The 22612-nt window shown below is 51.4% G+C and overlaps 9 protein-coding genes across 9 annotated transcripts; 4 read left to right on the forward strand and 5 right to left on the reverse strand.

The window, feature by feature from the left end:
• Positions 1–325: 325 nt before the first annotated feature.
• N7462_007606 (GRAM domain-containing protein) lies at positions 326–1160 on the reverse strand (the record flags this gene model as incomplete). Its single annotated transcript, XM_057079324.1, has 3 exons — positions 326–838; positions 890–1061; positions 1150–1160. 3 exons carry the CDS (start codon positions 1158–1160, stop codon positions 326–328), a joined length of 696 nt encoding a protein of 231 aa, XP_056931994.1.
• A 1528-nt stretch (positions 1161–2688) lies between these two features.
• Positions 2689–5119, forward strand: N7462_007607 (putative glycerol-3-phosphate acyltransferase Sct1; the record flags this gene model as incomplete). Its single annotated transcript, XM_057079325.1, has 3 exons — positions 2689–3517; positions 3600–3868; positions 3929–5119. 3 exons carry the CDS (start codon positions 2689–2691, stop codon positions 5117–5119), a joined length of 2289 nt encoding a protein of 762 aa, XP_056931995.1.
• Positions 5120–5827: 708 nt separating this feature from the next.
• On the forward strand, positions 5828–7153 carry N7462_007608 (undecaprenyl diphosphate synthase family protein; the record flags this gene model as incomplete). Its single annotated transcript, XM_057079326.1, has 2 exons — positions 5828–6052; positions 6152–7153. The coding sequence occupies 2 exons, from the start codon at positions 5828–5830 to the stop codon at positions 7151–7153; spliced, it is 1227 nt and encodes a 408-aa protein (XP_056931996.1).
• A 410-nt stretch (positions 7154–7563) lies between these two features.
• Positions 7564–9339, forward strand: lys9 (saccharopine dehydrogenase (NADP+, L-glutamate-forming); the record flags this gene model as incomplete). The annotated part of the gene is made up of 5 exons (XM_057079327.1): positions 7564–7615; positions 7746–7799; positions 7941–8050; positions 8123–8155; positions 8236–9339. The coding sequence occupies 5 exons, from the start codon at positions 7564–7566 to the stop codon at positions 9337–9339; spliced, it is 1353 nt and encodes a 450-aa protein (XP_056931997.1).
• A 179-nt stretch (positions 9340–9518) lies between these two features.
• On the reverse strand, positions 9519–10439 carry N7462_007610 (uncharacterized protein; the record flags this gene model as incomplete). Its single annotated transcript, XM_057079328.1, has 3 exons — positions 9519–9568; positions 9626–10157; positions 10215–10439. The coding sequence occupies 3 exons, from the start codon at positions 10437–10439 to the stop codon at positions 9519–9521; spliced, it is 807 nt and encodes a 268-aa protein (XP_056931998.1).
• A 785-nt stretch (positions 10440–11224) lies between these two features.
• On the forward strand, positions 11225–11733 carry N7462_007611 (VOC family protein; the record flags this gene model as incomplete). The annotated part of the gene is made up of 3 exons (XM_057079329.1): positions 11225–11444; positions 11503–11539; positions 11607–11733. The coding sequence occupies 3 exons, from the start codon at positions 11225–11227 to the stop codon at positions 11731–11733; spliced, it is 384 nt and encodes a 127-aa protein (XP_056931999.1).
• Positions 11734–12296: 563 nt separating this feature from the next.
• Positions 12297–13563, reverse strand: N7462_007612 (AHA1 family protein; the record flags this gene model as incomplete). The annotated part of the gene is made up of 4 exons (XM_057079330.1): positions 12297–12315; positions 12447–13102; positions 13201–13280; positions 13341–13563. The coding sequence occupies 4 exons, from the start codon at positions 13561–13563 to the stop codon at positions 12297–12299; spliced, it is 978 nt and encodes a 325-aa protein (XP_056932000.1).
• Positions 13564–14413: 850 nt separating this feature from the next.
• Positions 14414–18599, reverse strand: N7462_007613 (uncharacterized protein; the record flags this gene model as incomplete). The annotated part of the gene is made up of 3 exons (XM_057079331.1): positions 14414–17985; positions 18051–18469; positions 18592–18599. 3 exons carry the CDS (start codon positions 18597–18599, stop codon positions 14414–14416), a joined length of 3999 nt encoding a protein of 1332 aa, XP_056932001.1.
• A 3013-nt stretch (positions 18600–21612) lies between these two features.
• Positions 21613–22227, reverse strand: N7462_007614 (cysteine hydrolase family protein; the record flags this gene model as incomplete). Its single annotated transcript, XM_057079332.1, has 1 exon — positions 21613–22227. The coding sequence occupies one exon, from the start codon at positions 22225–22227 to the stop codon at positions 21613–21615; it is 615 nt and encodes a 204-aa protein (XP_056932002.1).
• Positions 22228–22612: the final 385 nt, after the last annotated feature.

Consider the following 22612-nt stretch of genomic DNA (forward strand, 5'->3'; position numbering starts at 1 on the left):
GGACGGCCCCAAGCACAGCTAGAAATAGAGATAGAAGGGTGAAATTGCCACTGAAAGGGTTGCTGAATGTCTGGATATTGTTTTGCATGCTACAGAAATCCCAGAATGAGTTGAGGCGCGGCTTGCGCAGTTCCGATGCGGCCTCTCTATGGTAAGTCTCGGGGGATAACCGCTTTAGGTAACTAACAAAGTAGGAAGTTCATAATATACATGTCATCGGTTTCCTCTGGCTCCCAACCTCGGAACTAAAAAGCTATCTGAAACGGCTCTCAAAGTATTCCGGCTTCCATCCGCCGCTTCTTCTCATTCAGACCATTCATGCCATTCAGCTGGCCCGTCGTAATCTGGCTTCCAGTTCTTGAGCTACGCTCTGGGACTGGACCTCTTCATAGCATGGCGGAGGCTCCACTGGCTCGGGACCAGCCTCGGAGACTCGTCGGTTATGTGTTGGTGGTACCGGTGCGTTGCTGGGGGGAAGAGGTTGACTGGTATTCCCATGCGCCTCGTATGCAGGTAGCTCCTCGAGATGCACGGCCGAGAGGTCCACGCCTCGCGTGCCTCGTGCTCCGTCGCTCATGACTTCCACGGCCTGTTCCAAACGTTCCTTGATACGCTCGAAATTTGTATGGAAATCAAATGCGCCGCCCTCTTTGAAGGTGACTTTGACTTGCACGGCAGGCAGGGATGGGGAGATACCCCCTCCCGACACGGGTTGTACCAGGGCGGTCCATACGTTGGGACCAAAGAACGGAGCGGAAACGTGGGAATCGTGGACATTGAGTAGAGGGGAGGAAAAGGATTGGAAGTCCTTGGATGATTGGGCGGGGAGATAGACAATCTGCGACACTGTTAGCGAAACCCCGGCGCTGGAAAAGAAAACGGACCATACCCGTTGGTTGGTGAGATGAATACAGCCTGCGCTGCTCTGGACCGATAAAGCTTCTTGGCCCTTGTATGATGGTGGCGGCGTCAGAGCGAGGCTAGTGCGGGGAGGTGATGAGTAGATGAGGCGTTCGTTGGGAAGGCGCACGAAGCCCTCCTGGTCATGAAGCATCACCCAGCTACCGACGGGGACGGTCAGTCTATTGAACCGACCTCTCGAAGTCGTTTCCCCTAGATCCTCGCTCTCTGAAGGGACAGAACACGTACTTGATAGACATGGTGAGATCTGACCGTCATCAAGCTGTAGCCAACAGATCCGGGCCGGGGGTGGGACCTATTACAAGGTCGGACAAAGAGATGCCAGTATCGGGATCGATCGAACAAGGTCTGGGGTCAGAGATCAGGGAAGTCAGGGCCCAAGGGCTCAGGGTCTGAAACCCAGGCTTCGTGGTCAAGGATTCGGAAGGGAAGAAAGATCGAAGTTGCGGGGCAAGCGGGGAAGACCTGCAGAGTTAACAACTTTACAGCGACTTGGGCCTGGCCGGGTTCCAGGGGTTGCCCGTTTATCCACTCCGTTTGGCCGTTTGAGGCCTGAGACCGAATCATTTGCGTCGTCATAGCAATTCCACATGGCCTCGTCAAAAAATAAAATTTTAAAAAAAAGTCCCAGACGCAAAGAGCTTTGGTCCCGGCCATCTGGGCAGGTCTGGCCCCGTATCGCCCCCAGGATCCCCGCCCATGCATCCAAGCGAGAGACCAAACCAAGGGCGATCTTCCCCTCCCCAACAGAGTTCTGCAGGCCCTGGAGGTAAGATCTGTTGGGCAATGCTTTCAAAAGCCGTGGAGAAGAAGAACCTCAAAGATTTTAGGAGTCGATACCTCGGTCGGAAGGAAAGAGTAGCAATGTATGTTTGCGGCTTGGGGATAGTATACAATCCATCTGTATCTACCATTTTCAGTCCGAAAGACCTACAACACAAGGTGCAGGTGAATACACAGGGACCTTAGACCTATTGCCGGCGTTTTGCTGTCTTTTGCAACTCTTTTTTTATACTTTTGGTATTCTCCGTCTCTTCCTATTTATTCTGGTTGGCTTTATGTCAAGGGACATCCCTGAGGCGATGATGCTCACTGGTGACTTGGATATCTCTCTCTATACATACTGGGTAGTTGCCTAGATCAGGTCTGATCTCGACACTTTTAAATTGGACGAGAGGAATGCCTGGTAAGCTCTATATACGATTTGTCTCCGTGAGCAGGACCTTGCACTAGGCTCCCCAACCCCATCGGTGACCATATTGGTGAATAGGGGCCTCGCCCAAAGCAACAGTTGTTGGGATACTCGCACGGAGCTTCACACACTATCACCTTCCAATGAAGCAGCCGAAAATGTCCAAACGGCGTCTCTAGCTAGGGTTCTAGAAGCGTCCGGCGAAAGCGCGCTAAAGCGGTCTTCAAACTTTCCGGATTTGACCTCGACTCACTCGACTCCGACCCCCCTCCTTTGTATTCTCTGCTTTGGCATCTTCTCTTCAGTACTTGGCCTTTCCATAATCCTTCAATCTTTCTCATCCCAAGGATTTTCTGTGTACAACTGCTCCTCCAACCTCCAAGATTTTGTTTTGTGGGGAAAGGAAAAAAAAGCAAGCTGGGCCAACGTCGGATCCACTAGGGTCAAAGCTCTCGCGGCTATTATTCTGAACGGGCCGCAACGCTTCATGTCAACTCTGCGACGTTAATCTTCCCTCACCACACGCGCCGACTGGAGCCTCTGCGACCATCGATCCCAGGCTTCAATCGCGCACCATGGCGAAGAAAGCGCCGTACATCCCACCCCTCATCGGGTGGTTGTATGATCTTGTCCTCTGGACGTTCTCGGTGTTGATTGATCTCTTCTTCCGCGAGGTGCACCCGCGGGGCTCCTGGAAGATTCCTCGACGAGGACCGATCATTATCGTGGCTGCGCCACATGCGAACCAGGTAAAGTGGTCGGCCAACCCCCATCCACGACCTAGTGCTAACCCGCGTCTCCCCGCACAGTTTGTCGATTCCCTCGTTCTCATGCGCGTGATCCGGAGCGAAGCCCACCGTCGCATCTCATGGCTCATCGCGGAGAAGTCCTTCCGTCGCAAGTTCATCGGTTTACTGGCAAGGGGCATTGGAACATTGCCCGTGGCGCGTGCCATGGACAACTTGAAGCCGGGCACGGGGACTGTGTATCTGCCCGACCCTGTCAACGAGCCTACCCTGCTGCGCGGCGTGGGGACCAATTTTGAGGGGCCAAGCTTCGAGCCGGAGGGGACGATCGCTCTTCCAACAATCAATGGAACCTCACACAGTACGGCCATTGCGGAAATTCGCGGCCCGGAGGAGCTGGTTCTCAAGAAACCCTTCAAACACCGAGATGCTTTGTCCCAGCTGACGGGAAGAAAGGACATCGATGAGGAAGGCAAATTCACGGGCGATGCAGCGGACCAGGATTCAGAATTCAAGGGCACCAAGTTCAAGGTCGCGCCACATGTGGACCAAACTGCAGTCTACGAGGCGGTTTTCGCAAGATTGAATACTGGTGGCTGCGTCGGCATCTTTCCGGAGGGCGGTAGTCATGACCGGCCTTCCCTCCTTCCTCTCAAAGGTAGGTAATATACAGGGCGATCTATCTTTCTCTTTTTCTATTTGATTCTGGCTGACCTCTTGGCTTTTTTTACTACTTTTAGCTGGTGTGGCTTTGATGGCCCTTGGTACCTTGGCGGACAATCCGGACTGTGGTTTGAAGATTGTGCCGTGTGGCATGAACTACTTCCATGCCCATAAATTCCGTTCCCGTGCCGTGATCGAATTTGGTAATCCGATTGAAGTCCCGAAGGAGTTGGTGGAACAATTCAAGCAAGGCGAACGGCGTGAATCCGTTGGTGCCCTACTGGACATTATCTACCAAAGCCTGGTGGCCGTCACGGTTACCAGCCCCGACTATGAGACACTCATGGTAAGGCCGCTTGATACTTCCTCTGTCTCTTTTTCCCAGCCATGGTCTAACAAATCATAGGTCATCCAAGCTGCCCGTCGCCTGTACAACACCAAAGGCAAGAAACTCCCGCTTCCGATGGTCGTGGAGCTCAACCGTCGGCTTGTGAAAGGATATGCGCATTTCAAGGACGATCCACGAATCGTGAATCTTCGGAACTCGATTGTGAGTTACAACAAACAACTACGAATCCTGGGCATCCGAGACCACCAAGTGGCCTATGCCAAATTTTCTATTTTGCAAGTAATTGCTACGTTGATTTACCGATTGGGAAAGCTCGCCCTTCTCACTATTGGAACCTTGCCTGGACTCCTTCTCTTTACGCCTGTTTTTGTCGCGACGAAATATTTGTCGATCAAAAAGTCCAAAGAGGCGTTGGCTGCCTCATCCGTCAAGCTCCAGGGTCGCGATGTGATGGCCACTTGGAAGCTTCTTATCGCCCTTGCATTTGCCCCTGCCGTTTATGCCTCTTACACAGCGACGTTCACCTACTGGACGTATCGGAATCGAATTCAAGGCTACGTTCCGGACTGGGTGCCACTCTGGACGATTGTGATGATTGGCGTCGTGTTGTTCCCTACCATTACATTTGCGGCTCTCCGCATCGGCGAGGTGGGTATGGACATCGTCAAGTCACTCCGGCCGTTGGTTCTTTCCTTGAATCCGTCCTCCGCCAACTCATTGGTGAAACTTCGAGAGAAGCGTGCGATGCTTGCGCAGCAAGTAACCGATGCCATAAACACCATGGGACCCGAGCTGTTCCCCGACTTTGACGCAGCCCGGATTGTTACTGACCCGTTCCGAGAGGTTGGTCATGGCGAAGGCGCTGCTGAAGGCGAAACGCAGGAGATCAAACGGGCTCGGGCTCGCGATTTGGGCGAAGGCTCGACTTCTGCAGAGCCCCTTCCTCGAAATGAATCGTTCCACAACCTGGCCAACATTGGCTTCTTCTCGACCCGACCTCCTAGCCGGGATCACAGTCGTAGCAGCTCGACGGGCCCTCGTCCGGGTTCGCGTCACGGGCTCAAGCCGTTGAGCCCTCTCACCACCCAGAAGGATCCGCTCGAAGATGTCAGTTCCCGCATTCGGGATGCCATGCGAGAACGTGGTGAACGAAGACGTCGCCGCAGTGAAGATGGTAGTTGGGATATGGCCAGCTCGGGCCCGGGAACACCATCCAGTGCGGGCGACGAGTCGCGGAAGGATCTATGACCTGCTATGATAAGGACGGACCGCCCGACGTGGCCGGCGTGTCGAGGGCTTTTGTATCTATTTGCTGCTTTTATATAACCCCGATGCAAGATATCCCATGTGTTTTCCCTTGTTTTGACCCGCCATGGATCCCTTGAGTTTACCCCAGAATTGAACCCGGAGCTTGGTAGACACAACGCCGAGGCAAGCGGCATTTTGGTGAACGTGAAACCGAAAGGCAAAAAGAGCTCGTCCTATCGCCATAATTCCTGATGGCCTATCTCGGTGCCGGCGGGGCCTCCAGCCAATTGTCGAGGCCGTTGCGTAGTTGGAAGTTGGCGGCCACGGACGCTTGCCCGCAGCCTCGCCACTCACCCGTTACTCGGCGTCCGGAGTAAAATTAAAAGCAAAAACGCGAGTTGCATGAGAATAGTGTAGCCTGGCAGCATCGCCTCTATTCCTTGACCCTTTCTTTTTCCTATTTCGACCTTGTTCCCATTCACTACCGTCAGAATTCCGTTGAGGTTTTGCACTTGCTAGAAGAAGCGGTCCAAGTCCGCATAACTGACCACGTCGCCCGTCTACGAACCGGCCTTGTCGCCCCAGCCAGTCCAACCCAAACCCTCTCCTTCCCTGCCCGCGCACTTTCGACCTTCTTTTACCCTCGCCACTCCCTTCTCTAAACTCGCATCTTCCTTTGCATGAGCTTCGCGCTGCGTGGATTTCACCATGGCGAGCTCAATGCATTTGTCGCGCCTCCGGAATTGGTTCCTCGCTTCGCCGCCGATCGAGTTTGCCATCACGAATCTCAAAGAGCTGCTCATCGGCGCACTTCGCCAGGGCCCGGTCCCCCAACATGTTGCCTTCGTGATGGACGGAAACCGACGATTCGCACGGTCGCATGGAATCGAGACGGTAGAGGGTCATAATCTGGGATTCGAAGCACTTGCCAGGGTATGCCTTGTCTATCCGGCTCGTCCGGCCAAGCTTGCTGCTATCCGCAGCACCTCACGGAGCTGGTCTAATTGTCTCGGAACTGACTTTTTGATGTAGATCCTAGAAGTCTGCTACAAGAGCGGTGTGAAAGTGGTCACCATTTACGCGTTCAGCATCGAGAATTTCAAACGGTCTAAATTCGAGGTCGACGCGCTGATGGATATGGCCAAGGTGAAGTTGTCGCAAATGGCACAGCACGGGGACCTGCTAGATAGGTATGGAGCGAAAGTGCGCGTCCTGGGTCGACTCGATCTACTCAAACCCGACGTGCTCGCGGCTGTGAACAAGGCAGTCGACATGACTAGCCGCAACGGTGATCGCGTCCTGAACATCTGCTTCCCGTATACCTCTCGCGATGAGATTACCACCTCCATTCGCGATACCGTCGAGGACTATAGCAAACCTCTCCGACCCGCCCATCCCGCAAATGGTGCGGCCCGAACCCCCTTCTCCGAATCTCACATTGCGCATAATATTCGGACCCAAACCCTCGGATCCAAGACAAATGAAACCCACAGCGACTCGGAGTCGACCTCGGCGGAGTCTTCGACGCAAGAGGATGAATCGATCTTGCGAAATGATCATTCAAACAAGGTGTATGAGTCTGGTTCTTCATTCTCGTCATCGACGACTCTCCACCTTGGCCAGCACGATGGGCATCATCCCTTAAAGGGTGCTGCCCAAAGTACAGCAACAAATGGTGGAGACCCAGTTTACATGTCGCCTGAAACTATCTCCCGCCAGACTCTTTCCGACCACATGTTGACCAAAGGTAATCCGCCTCTGGATATCTTGGTGCGAACCTCTGGCGTCGAGCGTTTGAGTGATTTCATGCTTTGGCAGTGTCACGAGAATACCGAAATTGTGTTCTTGGATGTACTTTGGCCAGAATTCGATCTATGGAGTTTCATTCCTGTTCTCCTTGGCTGGCAACGACGTATTTCCAAGTCTCGCCAGAACCCTGAAGGCGAGGGGAACTTCGCGGGTGACAGTCCCGAATCCAGCGAAGAGGACATGGATTCTATGGTCCTGCGGCAGAGCAAGCTCAAAGCCGTATAGAGGTTTATCATTCCCGTCATATTTTGTCCTTTCTTTTACCTTTGATTCTTTTCTTTATTTTTTTTTCAGCATCCAGCGGAGTTTGGGAGTTTGGGGCGACACCCCCAACTGATCATTCTGTTTTCTAATATACCAACAGCATTAGCAGCATTACCGACTGATGTCTATACTTATCTATGCTCTACATATTTCATACATATCCTCTGTCTCCATGACTTTTCTCCTGTCCGTACTTCTATGCTATCTATCGGAGACCCCAATAGTACTAGGGCAGCTGCCCACCTGCTTAATAAACCCCCGCGCCGATACCGGCCACGTGACGGGTGACTCAACGCACACGGGGAAGTGGAAGTAGACCTCTGCTCTTCTCCATTCCATCCCCAACTTTTGATATTGCAATTGAGTTCAAAATGGTCAAGCAAGTTGCTGGTTCCAAGGTTCTTCTCCTCGGCTCGGGCTTCGGTACGTTCTCTTTTGCCTGAAATCGGCACATCTATCGAGTGGCCGCCCCGCAATCCCGTCATGGCCATCCCTTTCGAAGGAAAAAAGACACATGAAGATTGCCAGTGGCTAATCAATGCTTTTTCTCTAGTCGCCAAGCCCACCGTTGATGTTCTGAGCAAGGCCGGTGTTCAGGTCACTGTCGGTACGTGCCATTGAATCCCAGAACACCCATCCAACGTCCATCCTGGACCCTGCCCCGAGCTACCCCGCCAGACCAATGAGGAGATACAGTTTCGGTTCAAGGAGGGCCATGTTGCTGATAGGGGGGTGTTACAACAAATAGCCTGCCGTACCTTGAAGAGCGCCGAGGCTCTCTGCTCTGGAATTGAGAACACCAAGGCAATTGCTCTTGATGTTTCCGATGATGCCGCTCTCGACAAGGCCATGTCCGAGGTTTGTCCGCACTTCCCCATGTGCGCCTCTTTCATCTGAAAGCCAATCACTAATTTCTCTTGCCTTTTCCAGGCCGACGTTGGTATCTCTCTCATCCCATACACCGTAAGTCCTTCTCCTTCGTGACAAGAAGCGCCAGATCACTCCCATAGGAAATGTCTTTTTCCTAACACCTATCTCGATAGTTCCACGCAACTGTCATCAAGTCTGCCATCCGTACCAAGACAAATGTCGTGACTACCAGCTATGTCTCACCCGCCATGATGGAGTTGGATGAGGAGTGCAAGAAGGCTGGCATTACTGTCATGAACGAGATCGGTCTCGACCCCGGTATCGACCACCTGTACGCCGTTAAGATGATTAACGATGTTCACGCTGCTGGCGGCAAGGTCACCGGTTTCATCTCTTACTGCGGTGGTCTCCCTGCCCCCGAGTGCTCCAACAACCCTCTGGGCTATAAGTTCTCCTGGTCTAGCCGTGGTGTGCTGCTTGCCCTCCGCAACGCCGCCAAGATCTATGATGCCGGCAAGATTGTTGATATCGCTGGCCCCGATCTTATGAGCACTGCCAAGCCCATCTTCATCTACCCTGGTTTCGCTTTCGTTGGCTACCCTAACCGTGACTCCACTCCCTTCCGTGAGCGCTATGGTATTCCCGAGGCCCAGACTGTCCTCCGAGGCACCCTGCGTTTCCAGGGTTTCCCCGAGATGATCAAGGTTTTGGTCGACATTGGCTTCCTGAAGGATGAGCCCAACCCCGTCTTCGACAGCGCCATTTCCTGGAAGGAGGCCACCCGCCAGGTTCTGGGTGCGACGTCCTCGTCCGACAAGGACCTTGCCTGGGCCGTGCAGAGCAAGACCAACTTCCCCAATAACGACGAGCGCGACCGTCTGCTCGCCGGTCTGCGCTGGATCGGTCTCTTCTCTGATGAGCAGATCATCCCCCGTGGCAACCCCCTTGACACCCTGTGCGCCACCCTCGAGCAGAAGATGCAGTACGGCGCTGGAGAGCGCGACATGGTCATGCTCCAGCACAAGTTCGAGATCGAGAACAAGGACGGCTCCAAGGAGACCCGCACCTCCACCCTGTGCGAGTACGGCAACCCTACCGGCTACAGCGCCATGGCCAAGCTGGTCGGTGTGCCGTGCGGTGTTGCTGTCAAGCAGGTCCTCGACGGCACCATCACCCAGACTGGTGTCCTGGCTCCTATGACCATTGATATCTGTGCTCCTCTCATCAAGACCCTGAAGGAGGAGTATGGTATTGAGATGGAGGAGCGCACTCTGTAAGTATGATCGCAGACTGTCTACGCAAAGTAGAATAAAAAGTAAATTGAATGATATAGAACATGATGGAACGTGTCATTGATTTTGGTTGAACCCATAACAAAATCTCTTCAACTTTAAAGACAGTAGCTATTCTATGGACCACCAAAGGAGTGTAAAGGTAGTTTTGCGAAAGTATCCTCTTAATGCGCTAAGACTTTGAGCGCCGGGGGATCAAAGTCTGTCGCATTCACTTCCAACCTATCAGCTCTCTCACATCAAAGAAAATTTGACCAAGGATAACACATACCGATAGATATAAAAATAAATCCAAACTCATCAGCCTCTTGCAGCCATCGTTCCGCTCTGGCATCCATGACAGGACCCGGCCGAATATTACCAATCTCCCCTTGCAGATACAACTGACCATTCCACCTCGCCAACCACTGAAGATAGCTTTTCTTCCATTCCTGTTCTGTCGGCGCCTGCCAAAGAACCTTCGCTGTTGGCGCTGGCATGAACCCTAGGTCCCTACAATCAAAGCAGGGCACTCGGTAGAGAACGGAGTACGCCCAATGTAGAAGATACAAAGCAAGTACTGCACGGCGCTTGGATGTGATGTGTATCCATGCAGCCCAGCTGAGTCTCGCCTGATCCTTTTCTTCTGGGAGGAAAAGCCCAGTGCGGACGACGTGGTAGACTAGCCGCTCGATCTGGCGAAAGACTTCGCTATGGTCTGCGCGCGGGCCTTCGGAATTCGCTGTCGGGGAGATAAGGATGATTGCGTATATGACTATAGCCTGTAATACAGCGACGAGATCTACACCATCGAGTTGCTCGGGCTATTTCGGGATCCAGTTATCAATTGGGGTTGAAAGTAAGAGGAGGTAGTGACTCACTTGATCGACAATGCTGTCTAGTTCCCGCATGATCGTCTTGCGGACCAGTTCTTCTGAGCCGGCGCACTGCCCATGCCATGTCTTGGCTAGGGTTATACAGTTCGCCAATGGTTGCGGCAGCTTTTTCGTTGGTATGATCTGACTTGGGTGGAATAGAGGCGGGACTTGGAATTCTTCGGCCAGCATTTTTGGCCAGGTCCGTAGAACTCGGAAGATGAGGTCCATGCTGTGATTCGCGAGTGGACTCGAAATCTCAGAGTTATGGTGTTGAGGTGGATGTGATCTGGGTTGAATCAATTCTGGGGAGCTTGGATAGTCTGCATGGTAATGCCCCAGGAGGCCCTCGACGGGCTCTGCGAGTTGGGGAGAATATACAGCGAGGTCCAAGCTAGTTGGAATAGAAAATAGCGATTCAAAAATGTTGGTGTCCAGAGTTGGCTGTGGTTCTTGTAGCTGCGTTATCAAAGTCCCATTTGAGTCGAGTTGGTTTGTATGAGTCTGGGTGTCGACACATGCATCCCCGTCCTCCATTCCCGACGACGGCGTTGTCCCTAACGTGGGATAGCTGCAGGATATATTACGCAAATAACATCGAGAGCAACTGGGACGCTTCAGATTACACCTGGTTTTGTTTGCAGCACATTGATGGCAAGCTTTGCGACGCGGTGTCTGCTGTTGAGATTGGTTGCAGTTATTTCTCAAGTGGCGGACAAGAGACGACCCTACTATGCCGTCAACACCTTGCCTCCGACCAACGTTTCGAATAATTTACGATGACTGAAACAGGCGGAGCAGGACGGACACTGCCTGCCATCGAAGTATGTTTGCTCCATTCTCGATCCGGGGTGCCAATGATATAGAAGAATGTCGAGCTGTTCAGGCGCCGCAGGAACTCGGGGTTCCGAGTTGCTTATCGATAAGAAACAAGCATAAAACCCCGCCGGCGGCCATTCGACATACTTCCCAGTTGCGAGCAAGATATTGAATCATCTCTCAAGTTCAGGACAAAAATGACTATCAATCACGTCTTTGTATGGGCTTCTGCGGCCAAATCCCAGAGCTTGCAGGCCTTTTACCGCACTATTCTTCAGCCACTGGGATATAGAGAGATGATCCGTGTGAAGAACGACCAACTTGTCGGGTATGGCAGTGATTATCCCTATTTCTGGCTGCAGACTCTACCTGAAGATAAAGAGCCTTTGCCAACCCATATCGCATTCGATGCCCCCAGTAAGTAATCCCAAGTGCGTCTATGGAGAAGAAAAGAGCCCTAAACGATGCTGGTTAGCTCCCGAAGCTGTGGATGAATTCTATCGTCTTGCACTGTAAGTCATTGGCCCCGACGATACATCTTCCCTTTGATAGGCTCTCAGATGCTTATTGCCTCGACAGGCAACATGGAGGGCGGGATAATGGAGGCCCAGGAATTCGAAAGGAAATGAGCCGCCAACCTTATTATTCGGCATTTATATTTGACTTGGACGGGAATAACGTCGAAGCAGTTTGCGTCTCCAAGTAATTGTGAGACTCACCACTACATGCACTTGGGTGCAGTTTTGTTCTGAGATAATTCGAAAATTGGACTTCAGGTTGGCCGGGGTGAATGAACAGCACAAAAAGATACGATGGCGAGGCTACAGGGACACAAGAAGATGAACACATCAATACATTCTTCACTTCATTATCATGAACATATCACTTTCCTCTATCATAGCATCATTGGGATCTCCTGTCCAGAACTAAGACTGAGTCTAGATCAGGGTGAAACAGAAAAAGGACCTGGCAGACACCAAAGTTTAAAAAGTCCAAGAGACAGATATTAGATGAAGGCGAACGACTCTTCTGCATCTTCTATGGGCGTACACCCCATACCAAGAGACTCAACCCCCTCATTTCTGAGAGCAAAAAGTTGATTTAGTAACTTATGTATGTCACCGGAAGGTAGGGCGTGCTCTATTGTGTGTACTCTTGTTTCTTCTCTTTTGTATTGTGTGCTGCAAGGCGGAAAGAATGGAACGCAGAAGATACAGATTCTTTTTTTTCTAGGTGTATCCTGCGGCCGTAAAGAAGTCAGGGAATCGATCAGAGAATAGTGCCAAACCTATAGCGAAGAAGAGAACGAGCAACGTCAGCAAGGATTTTCGCAAAATTGAATGGGAAGAATTGGATCTGGAAGAAAAAAAGGACCCGCATTGGTCAAAGTACGCGAAAGAGTCAAGGGGGTTTACGTACCCGAAAGTCTGCTTGATGCTGCGGACGTAGTACAGCTCCCAATTCTGCTTGGTCACGTCCTCCTGGCCGATGGGCACACCGGACCATTCCACGCGGAGCTGGGTGACACCATCAACGTCGTTCTGGTCGAGGTTGATCTCGAGAGTGCTGAAGTGGCCCTCGGGCCACTGGGCAAGGCGCCACTTCTGAACAATCTGCTTATGAGCGTCGAGCTTGACGTACTCGCCGGTGACGTTGCCGTCGAAGATGGCGAACTTGCCGCTGGGCTGGGCGCCCTCGAATTGACGAGGAGCCCCACGGGTGAAGGCAGCAATGCGCTGCGGGTCAGTGAAAGTGTTGTAGAGCTCCTCGGCGGTGGTACGGAATTCATCCGACGCGGTCACGGTGGTGGTGTTGATGGCAACCTTGCCGGTGGTAGAGGTGGTGGTCGGGGCGGCGGGAGCAGCGGACTTGTTGCTTTGCGGGTGGACAGTCGCCGGGGTGAAGCCAGCGGACGGGTTGACACCTGGAGCGTGCTGGAGGTCCTTGGCGTGCTCAGCGATCAGGGCATCAGTGAGCTTGTTCAATGCCTTGCGGAGCTGAGGGATAATCTTGGAGCGAACGAGGTCCTTTACGGGAGCCTTGGAGGCGGCATCGGCATAGTTCTCAATCTCAAACTAACAAGACGCAAAAAGATTCCGCGTTAGTGGGAAAGGGCCTTCGAGAGGATTGCCGGACAATCGTCGGAAAATGGGATTTTTATAAGGGAACGTACGACGTACTCATCTTCCTCGGTATCGTGGGCCACCTCGGGAATGGAGATGGAACCACTGACCTCCTCGTCCTGGGCCTTACCTATTGAACAGTCTCAGCTGCCAAGTCTCATTTCTTTCTTGGAATAACAAGTCTACAAACCTGAATACTCTAGCGACAGCTTGACATCGAACAAGGTGATGACCTTGCCCTTGCGCTGACTGACGTCTACGTCGCCATCCATGGACAACACCTTGTCTACTTTGGCGGACACGCCCCCTTCCTCGGCACTGATGACACTCAGGTTCTGCTGCAGGTACTCCTTGGCCCAGCCAGAGGCGTCCTTGTTCACCCAGTGCCAGTTGTTGGGGTTGTGGAGAACCATGATGGAGTTGGTGGACTATGTGGAAAAAAAAGGAAAATTTGATTGTGGGATGATTGCGCGAGGCCGATGGGGATGGGTTCTCCTCCTTCAGTTCTCCTGTTCTTCTGGAAGAGGTGCGGCACGGCCGAGTCTTCTCAAGAGCTTCTTGTTAAGCGAGTCTAGATTCTTCAATTCAATTGAGACGAGTTAGCAACGATTGCCTCGTAACATGTGTGTAGTGGTGAAAAGATTTGCAGTATGCAATGCCAAAAAATTTCAGGTCACGACTAGCGTATTGTCGGACGGTATACTAATCAGCAGTTCGAGGACAGACGTATCCATCGTCGATCGGACTGGTGCCAGCTGTATTCTCATCATTTGGGCAGGTGTGAGGGCTCCCGGGCCGGACAGGTGGGAGGGTCGGGGTAGAAGGGTAGAGGTGAAGGGAATTTCCAATGGGGGTGCAGGGAACGGGGGAAAAATCAGGGTCACACTTACAATTTCACGAAGTAGTCCAGAATAAGCACCGGACAGGAGAATGAAAAGTAGTTGGAAAGGGAAAGGAGAGGATGAGGGAAGAGTGTCGATATTTGAGTGAATCGGACGGAAGACTCTAGAAGGGACTTCACGTGACGCGGTGGGTAGTGGAGACTCTGGGTTTGGGATTAACCGACTACAGCATAGAGTATAGAAAAAGGAACACTGAGCAAAAGATGAACATGAAGCGATATAATTGTCGGATATCCAAAAAATAAAGATTATATACTGTGCAAGCCCGATCTACAGCGAACGAATGGGGATATCACAAGTCTCATCAAGGAAATTAACACATCAACACAATCTACCCTAGCCAGGTCTTCTCCTTTTGAGTCTACTCCTGCTCCAACTGTTCCATTTCTTCCCATCCATCCTCAGCCAAAAGCTGATCCTTGATCCGACTTCGAAGCCCTTCAATTTGACTTCCAAGAGCCTCGGCCCACTGTCCCTCAACGGTCGTCACCTTGTCTTTTAAGTCCGTAGTCAGGGCCAACTCCTCATCTGCGCGCGCAGTTTGCATATCCCGGCGCACGTACTCCTCGGGCTCGCCTCGCCAAATCCTATCTGCCTCTGCAAGATTGCGGTTGGCTCGCATCAAGGCAGAGCGGACCTCATGGAGTAGACAGAGAAGGTTCGTCTGCGACTCGATATATTGGTAACTGGACCTCTCGGCATGAGAGACCAGTGAGTAGAGATACTGCAAGGGATGCGAATGATAACTAGGATTCTCTTCATACTCGCTCACAGGGATCTGAACTTGGAAGCCTTGCAGGTTTTCGGGAACTTGCTGCACCAATGTGAGGAGGGAGGGGGCGATGTCCCAGAATGCAGAAAGCTGCACCTCCACTCCTCGAACAACATTTTGCTCGATAACGTCTAAAAATGATTCAAGACGAGCAAGAGCAGAAGTCTCATACTGGACTCGTCGGTCCAAAGCGTCCTTGGAAAAGAAGGCTTGCGTTTCGCGAAGCTTTTCATCGTTCTTGCTTTGCTGATACGGCAATAAGGCAACTACTTTGTATTTTTCGTCGCGGCCGCTGATGAGATCAAAGGTTTCCCGGTGGAGTTGCTCTCGTGCCTCGAACAACCATTTCAATTGAGTCAACTTCTCCAAGAGCTCAGGCTTCTCGTCACCCTGTTCCTGAGTTTGATCTGGCGTCTCATGCTGTGCGTCATCAAACAGTCGGCTGCTCAGTTCATCAATGCAGGTTGTTGCTTTAGCAATTCGATCCGACAATATAGCATGAATAGGCCGCAGCAAGCTATCTTGGTATTCGTCTAATTGCCGCTTGACCAGTTCTCTTTCACGCTTATTATCATCCACCATCATTGCAGCTTCGGCTTCGGCGGCTTCAGCAAAAGTAAGGCTCCCTTCTTGAATCTGACTTTGAATGTTAGACTTGAAATGCCGACGTCCTTCACGAACTTGATTTTGATGGTCTTGGGTCATTTTTTCGATGTCCGCCTGGTATCGCTCTCGAGTAGCTTTGATTTCCGTAAGGTCAGTAATCGACCGGACAATGGTTCTATAGGTGACTAGGTCCGGGTGACTGTTATTCACTGCGGGATAGTGGCGCGGATACGGTGGAGGTAGCGTCACCAGACGCGAAATGTCAAGTTTCTGGATGGTAGGTGGTTGCATGATCTGATTACCGTTTGCCGCGCTGGAGTAAGCCGAGCCAGCGCCAGATGCAGCAGTGTTCGTAGAATTTTCATGCCAGCCAACTTTCTCTGCTGGATATTCGTCAGGGCCGTATGAAGCGCGGTGATCAGTGTAATTAGAGGCGATATCATCCAGCTTCGATGGCGTTTGTTGTGGGTCTTGATCCCACTGCATGGCCTCTCTGGGCAGACCCATGTACTTGGACTCTCGTTTCGATCGTTGTACCTTCCGTCCAGCTCCATCACTGCTGGATCCTGTTTTGGATTCCCACCAGCGGCTGGGTGCGCGGCCTCTGGAGCTCATTTCATCATTGCTCATACCGAGACTGGCAATGGGGGATAGGCAAGGTTGATAATTGTTCCACCATGCAGACTCAGGCCGGCTGGGTCTGGTGGAGGGTATTTGCAAAGTCGGGTTCGGCCGAATGCTTCTTGAAGACTGATCATCTGAGGGAATTTCAAAAAGTCGTTTGAGCACATTTCCTGAATCAAAAGAGCCAGCGTCAAATACACTTTCATATCGTCGACGCCGAATTTGGGACTCTGATATTATGAACTCAGTAAACAACTTTAGAGCCTCAGCCTCGTCTGCTGCATTGGCTTCTTGTTCAATAAATATTTTATACCGTTCAATAGAATTTTGAACAAATAAAGTATCCTGCTTTACTGCCGGCTCTGATGAGGTCTGCTGGCCTGTTTGAAGAGGAGGCAGACGACGCGGTGACAATGGCCTCATCATTGTTACGGTATCGTTGGGTATATGCAGTATATGAGAGATAGGCCGGTCCTCCGAACCGCGAGATGGGGCACGCGAACGTGGCTGGGACTCTGTGGCCGAATTGAGGGGCGGAGTGGGCAGGGCCTTTGGTGGCACCGCTTGGGACACTACTTTTGGGTATGAAGACGACGACTCTCCATTTGGAGAGAATGGGGGCGTGTGTGCAAATGAAGTAAGTGGAGGTGCAGGGCTTTGTCCAACTTTCGGCGTGTGTAAAGATGGGGACTGATCGGAGAAAAGGCCCGTAGAAGAGGCTCGAGATCGAGAGGTTGGAAATGGGCCGTCGGAGCCAATACTTCGGGTGCTTCGAGGAGTATATCGCGAGGAAGCTTGGCGAGTATGGTCTGGACTATCTGTGGTCTCTGGGAAAACAAGATCTGACGGCACAATTTGCTCCAAGGCATCTGCCCAAGGGTTTGAACTGATTGGGGTGCCCGCGTTTGTATCATCGAGGACTTGACTTTGACGATTTCGTCGCTCGATTCGTCTTTCGCGGATACCTTTAGCACTGGAATCTCGAACAGCCGAGCTGCGGAAAAGACCATTGCCACCGCTACTGGGCGTCCTTTGAGACTGTTGTGATTGTTGATTTGGATTTGGACTGCTGATTGGATCTGGGCTTTGCACGGGACTCTGCACGATGCTGACAGTATCAACAGGAGGCGATTCCTGTTGCACATCGGGACGGTGATTTATGTATTCTTCGTCCACCCAGCCGGCCGGTGTTGGCGGAATACTGCCCAGTCCCGTCCCCATTAATGGTGGAGGCCGGGCTCTCGGACGATTTGAGCCTTGAGCCTGGGGTGTTCTGGCCGAAGATGACTCAGAAGAACCGCTTACGCTCACAGCTCTATTTGTGGGAGGTGGCCCTGGGGGTGGCGGCGGAAGAGACATACCAAGCCCCCAGCCATTGGTCGATGGGGATGGCCCTCTCGACAAAGCTGGCGCTCTTGAGGATCCTGCACTGCTAGGGACAGCCCCAGCAGAGGCGGCTCTCCGAGACGCAGGAGGCCTCAATTGAGCATCATAGAGGCCACTGGCTGGCCCTGGCAAATGGTTCAACGGACCTGGAGAAGAAACGGATTGGTCATATCCCGATGTTGAAGTTCGTGATTGAGATGGGGTCAAAGGGGACCTATAGGCAATATTCTGATAGTTGTCGTTTCGTTGTTGAGAAACCGACCTTGATCCCAGGTTCCCTTGTGGTGGAGGGGGAGGGGGCAACGACTGCCGATATAGTTCGGTCTCGTTACCATATACCATTGAGAGCGGGCGGGGTCGATGGACTGGCTGTCTCTGATAGTCCACGGGATTTTCAAACTCGCCTGATCTGTATGATTGATGAGACGCCGGCGGAGGAGGGGCGGCTCCATTATTTGGACCCGCTTGGGCATAGGCATCCTGGGGTGCTCGGGTCTGATTATGCGGGGGCGAGTATGGCGGAGGCGGCGGAGACAGTGATGCGTCTAGGATCATATAATTAATCATAACCAAGTTGGTTGGGGTCTAATTTGCGTTGGGAGCGACCGACCTGCATGGGCCCTTTGCTGGTGAATTACACGATGTACATTGTTTGATTGAGGATACGCAGCCTGAGCGGCAGGGCCACCCACCGGGCCCCAGTCCTGTGGGTTGTAGGGGATGGTATAGGCAGCATGATGCCTTAACGCCATTGAAGATGAGGATATGTCTTGTACAGGAGTTGAAACCGCTGGAGATTGTGCCTGTGTCAAGGTAAACGGACTAGACAGGGACGTGGTGGACAGAGGAGTCGAGGCGTGATATAACTGCGAGCCACTCAATGCCGTCGTCAACAATGTTGGCCGCGCTGCACGCTCTCCACGACTGGGATTCGGCGAGGTTTGGCTATGAAGATTGGCAGACACGGGCCAGCCGGGGTATTGAGAAGACGACGGCTGCTCGTCGCCTACATGTGTGGAGGCCTGCCAGCTAGAAAGAGGTAGCAATCAGCATTGCACGAAAGCCACGAAGGTCATGGAATGTCTCCTCTTTTACAAGGCCGATGAAGAGGAAAGACAAAGAAAATATGGGGCTCAAGCAGAGGTCCGTACTTATTCATACTGACTTTCGCTGTCACTAGGAGACAGCCTGAGCCCAAGCCATGGTCTGTCTCCACACAACAGAGAAATAGGAAAAGATCGCGACTGCCGGGACACGAAAGGGGAGGCGATTGGTCTCTTCGTACAGCCAGCAGCTCCAAAGACTGGAAATCGACTGTTCGTTTCTGGTGTTGCGCAGAGGACAGGGACAGAATGGAATCAGCTGTCGACGATAGGGCCAATTAGTGCGAGCGCAGGCGACTGGCGCAATACCCACATCACGAGGAGAGAGGGGACACCTAAATTTGGAACAGCCAGACGATCGTCGAAGCGGACCACGGCCGATGAAGGCTCTCAATCTCGCTGAAGGCGGGGCATGGGATATGCAGGTTAGAGGTGCTCGTCACACACGGTCCCGAGCCCGGCGCTTATCGTCGTCGCTGAGAGGCCCAGCACCGTAGTTCCCGCCTCACACGGACCCTGACCTCCGCGAATTAGCGTCGCCGTCACACAAACATAGGGGACTTTCATCTCCAGGGGACAAATGGGTCAAATGGTGCTGCAGGGATGCGGCAGGGAGAGGGGGTTCAAGGAAACTCGGGATGGAGCCAGTGTCGTAGCACAGGAAGAGTTGGCTTCCACGGGACGGGAGCAAGTAAGGAAGATTAGTTCGTACAAAAAGGGCACGATTTAGGAAGCCTAAGGTTTCGGGCATAAAAGAGGATGCATTTCTAATCATTCTGACTTCTAACTACTGCACACTAAAAGCCTCGAAGGCTTGACCGGCGTCTCCCACTCGGCTCGAGCGACCCGCGACGGGCGACGGGACATGTCAAGAGACAGAATCCTAATTCACTGGTCGAGGTTAGCGTCAGGTGCACCAAACAAGCGACCGGTAACACGATTAAAGTGGAACAGAAATGGGTGTCAGATTACATGCCCTGTCACAGGCGGTGGTCATCAATTAAAAATCCTTATGTTGACCGTCGTGATAATGTTATAGTGAATCATCATGTAGAAAGGAAACGAGGCAAGACGAAATGAATAGGGGGCGAAAGCAGGAAAAGAGCAACTCACGTTAGTAGTTCAAGGATAAGCACATTAATGGATCGACTCCGATCGTTGACCCCTGTTCTGGAAGATCCATCAGTATCGAGGACTGACAGGGTCATGGCAGGCACCAATGAGGTGACAGGGGTTGGTCAGTCATGACTGTTATCGTCTTCGCCAGCTGAAGCTGACTTGGACATATGCTTGTCTTTTTGTGTCGTTTCATCACAAAAGCAACGTTGGGGGGAGGGGATAAAGGTGTGACATACACCTAAGCAGTGAAGAGGACCGAAGCCAAGGGTGATCAAGATAAAAATCAATTGGTCCACAAGAGTTGCCTTGAGAAATATTAGCATCAGTTGTCTGATATTTAAGCAAATGAGTTGTGCGTCAGGGAAAATGTCAGAAAAGCATGAATGGTATTAAAAGGATGTTGTCTGCATCGATAACTCGAATAAGACTCGTCATCTAGGAGATCATCACGAAAGATGGTTGGGAAATGTACAAGATGAAACGGTAGGCATACCTAAAACTTGACTACAAATGCGTTGATCTCGAACATCATAGACTACTACTCAAGATGATTAGCGTCTCGTCACGGAAGCGATCGGTGATTCAACGAGTATCATCAGGCATCTCTCAGTGGGCGAGGTTTTCTAGGCCTGCCGCAAAAGGGCGTATCCGTCATGACCGGATGTTGTCAAAACAACCGTCGGAGCCCAGTGCCATTTCATCTTCGTGATGGGAGGGGTTCGAGGTGAGGTCATCGGGCCGTTGGCTTACCACCGCAAGTGCCGAGAGCTTTGAGTAGCTGTCTTCTCAACAATTAGCATATGGTCCAGAAAATATGAGTCCAGTAAAAAGATGAAGAGATAGGGTAGCAATCAGTCAAGCCATTAGTTGTCGTCAGAGATCCGAAGACCTTGGACGGTAATTTCCAGCGTATATAATACGAAATGATCATCATGCAAGAGGGTTGGAGAAAAGCCAGGAAGGTAAAAAGACCATGAACTCACCATTTACAAAGCGACATGTCGCTGGCCAAAGTATGACCAAGTTAGTCCTAGCAGAAGCACAGTTAGCTTCCAAGTCACATCCAACGAGCTAGTGGGTAAAATTCCAAGCAAGCGTGACAAGATCAGCCTGACGTGCAAATAACAGAGTTTTCATTCCCCGAGTGGGTCAAAGACTCTAGTTTGAATTTTGGTTATTGTGTATCATCATGTTGGGAGTCCATGAGGTGTGCAGAAATATCCATCGAACCATCGCTTACCGAAAAATGCCTCGCTGTCAGAAGCGACTGTTAGTCAAACGGGTGATGTAGAATGATCTGATCATCCGAGGCAAATGCAGACAGCCGACATCCTGGTCAAAAACATTCAATGCCAGAAAGCAGATGAGCTGCACTGTGGGAGGAAAGAGGAAACAAAGATGAATTTTTTGATTTTTTAAGGTCCGCCGTTCCGGAACGGAACTACATGTCCTCCCGAATTCGGTCTAACCTATGTTAGGCATAGAGCTCTAACCTGAGGTGTCAAAATTATGTAATGGGTTCCCTGGCAATCTGCCTTAGGTAAGCGGTATTGGAGGAGGTCAAAGTCAGAGTCAGATCGCGTCCCCGGCTCAAGCTGGAGGCAGAGTCATCATGAACAGCAGTCGCTGTTGACAAAACTTTTCCAGGGGCTAAAAACAATAGAAACCTACCGCTCATGTATCTATGGCTGAAGATTAGTTAGAAAGCCCCGTTGGAATGCTCTTTTTGTAAAGACCTGGCATGAACGCTTAGCTCATAATTTGACCTCCACTCCAACATTTACACAAAGCTCTCGGAACATGACTGTATACAATGGTGCTCAATTGGTCCATGCGAAAGCCCTCTATGTAATAAACATATAGTATGTAACGATATGAGTGTTCTCAACATTAACCTGGCATTCTGCAAGCCCTGCTGTCCACGCATGTTTTCCTGATATCTAGGGCCGTTTACTTGAGACAGCTTTCATACCCTTTCCGAAATTCACTTGAGGATGCAACAAATCCCCGATTATTCAACATCTTCTCGATGAGAAGATCATGGATTTCTTGCTCTCGGTCTGCACAGCCGTCGGAGAGGATCGAAACAACGTATTCTGCATCATTGGCCGCAAGAGCAGTTCTCGTCACGCATCCAGATGTGCTCAGCCCGGTAAGTATTAAGGACTTGATCCCATTGCTCTGCAGAAATTCGTTCAGGCCTGGAGATTTGAGCGCAGACACGTAACCGGGTCTTCGAGTGAACGTGACATCATTGCCCTTGTCTGTAAGCAGCTCGGTAGATTCTTCTCCTCCACCTGATTGCATTGTTTTGGCGATCTCCACAAATCGTGGAGCATCCTTGCAGGTTGCGAAAGGAGTGGCATGAATGTCGATTAGACAATGAATGACCCGAATACCCTTTGTTCTTGCCCATGCTCGCATTTCAGCAGCGACACCAAGGGCTACGGGGGCTTTTAGTCCACCGACATGTTGAACGAACAAGGAGTGGAAGTCTAATAGCAGTAGAGCTGTTTGAGAGGGACCATAGTAACCAGGCGTAGCCTGATTTTTTGAATCGAACATAGGTGCAAGTGCTGTCATTTGAGAGGTCTCAAAGGGGTTAGGGAACCTGAAGGATTATGTCGTTGTTGAATGAACCCCAAAGTTCTGTGCGGCAGATGTTATTTATACTCCAAGAAAACGATTGCAATCCGATGCCGGGCCCATCTTTGCTGAATAACAAGCCGTTAACGGCATCATGTCTAAAGAGAGCTCAATATGATTTTTCCGAATAAGCTTCCTGCTTGGCCCAAACTTTGAGAAGTTGAGGACAAATGATATGAATATGACAAGAATTTCCATTCTATTTGTTTTCGAAGGGTTTTCCATTTCGCGAACTAAAGGCGATGAACATGGTGCAAGTATTTGAGATTCGCTTTGCAGCGGGACACTGGCATATAGATCGAGC

This window comes from Penicillium macrosclerotiorum, assembly GCF_028827735.1.
Source record: "Penicillium macrosclerotiorum strain IBT 26536 chromosome Unknown utg000007l_segment0_segment0, whole genome shotgun sequence".
Lineage (NCBI taxonomy): Eukaryota > Fungi > Ascomycota > Eurotiomycetes > Eurotiales > Aspergillaceae > Penicillium > Penicillium macrosclerotiorum.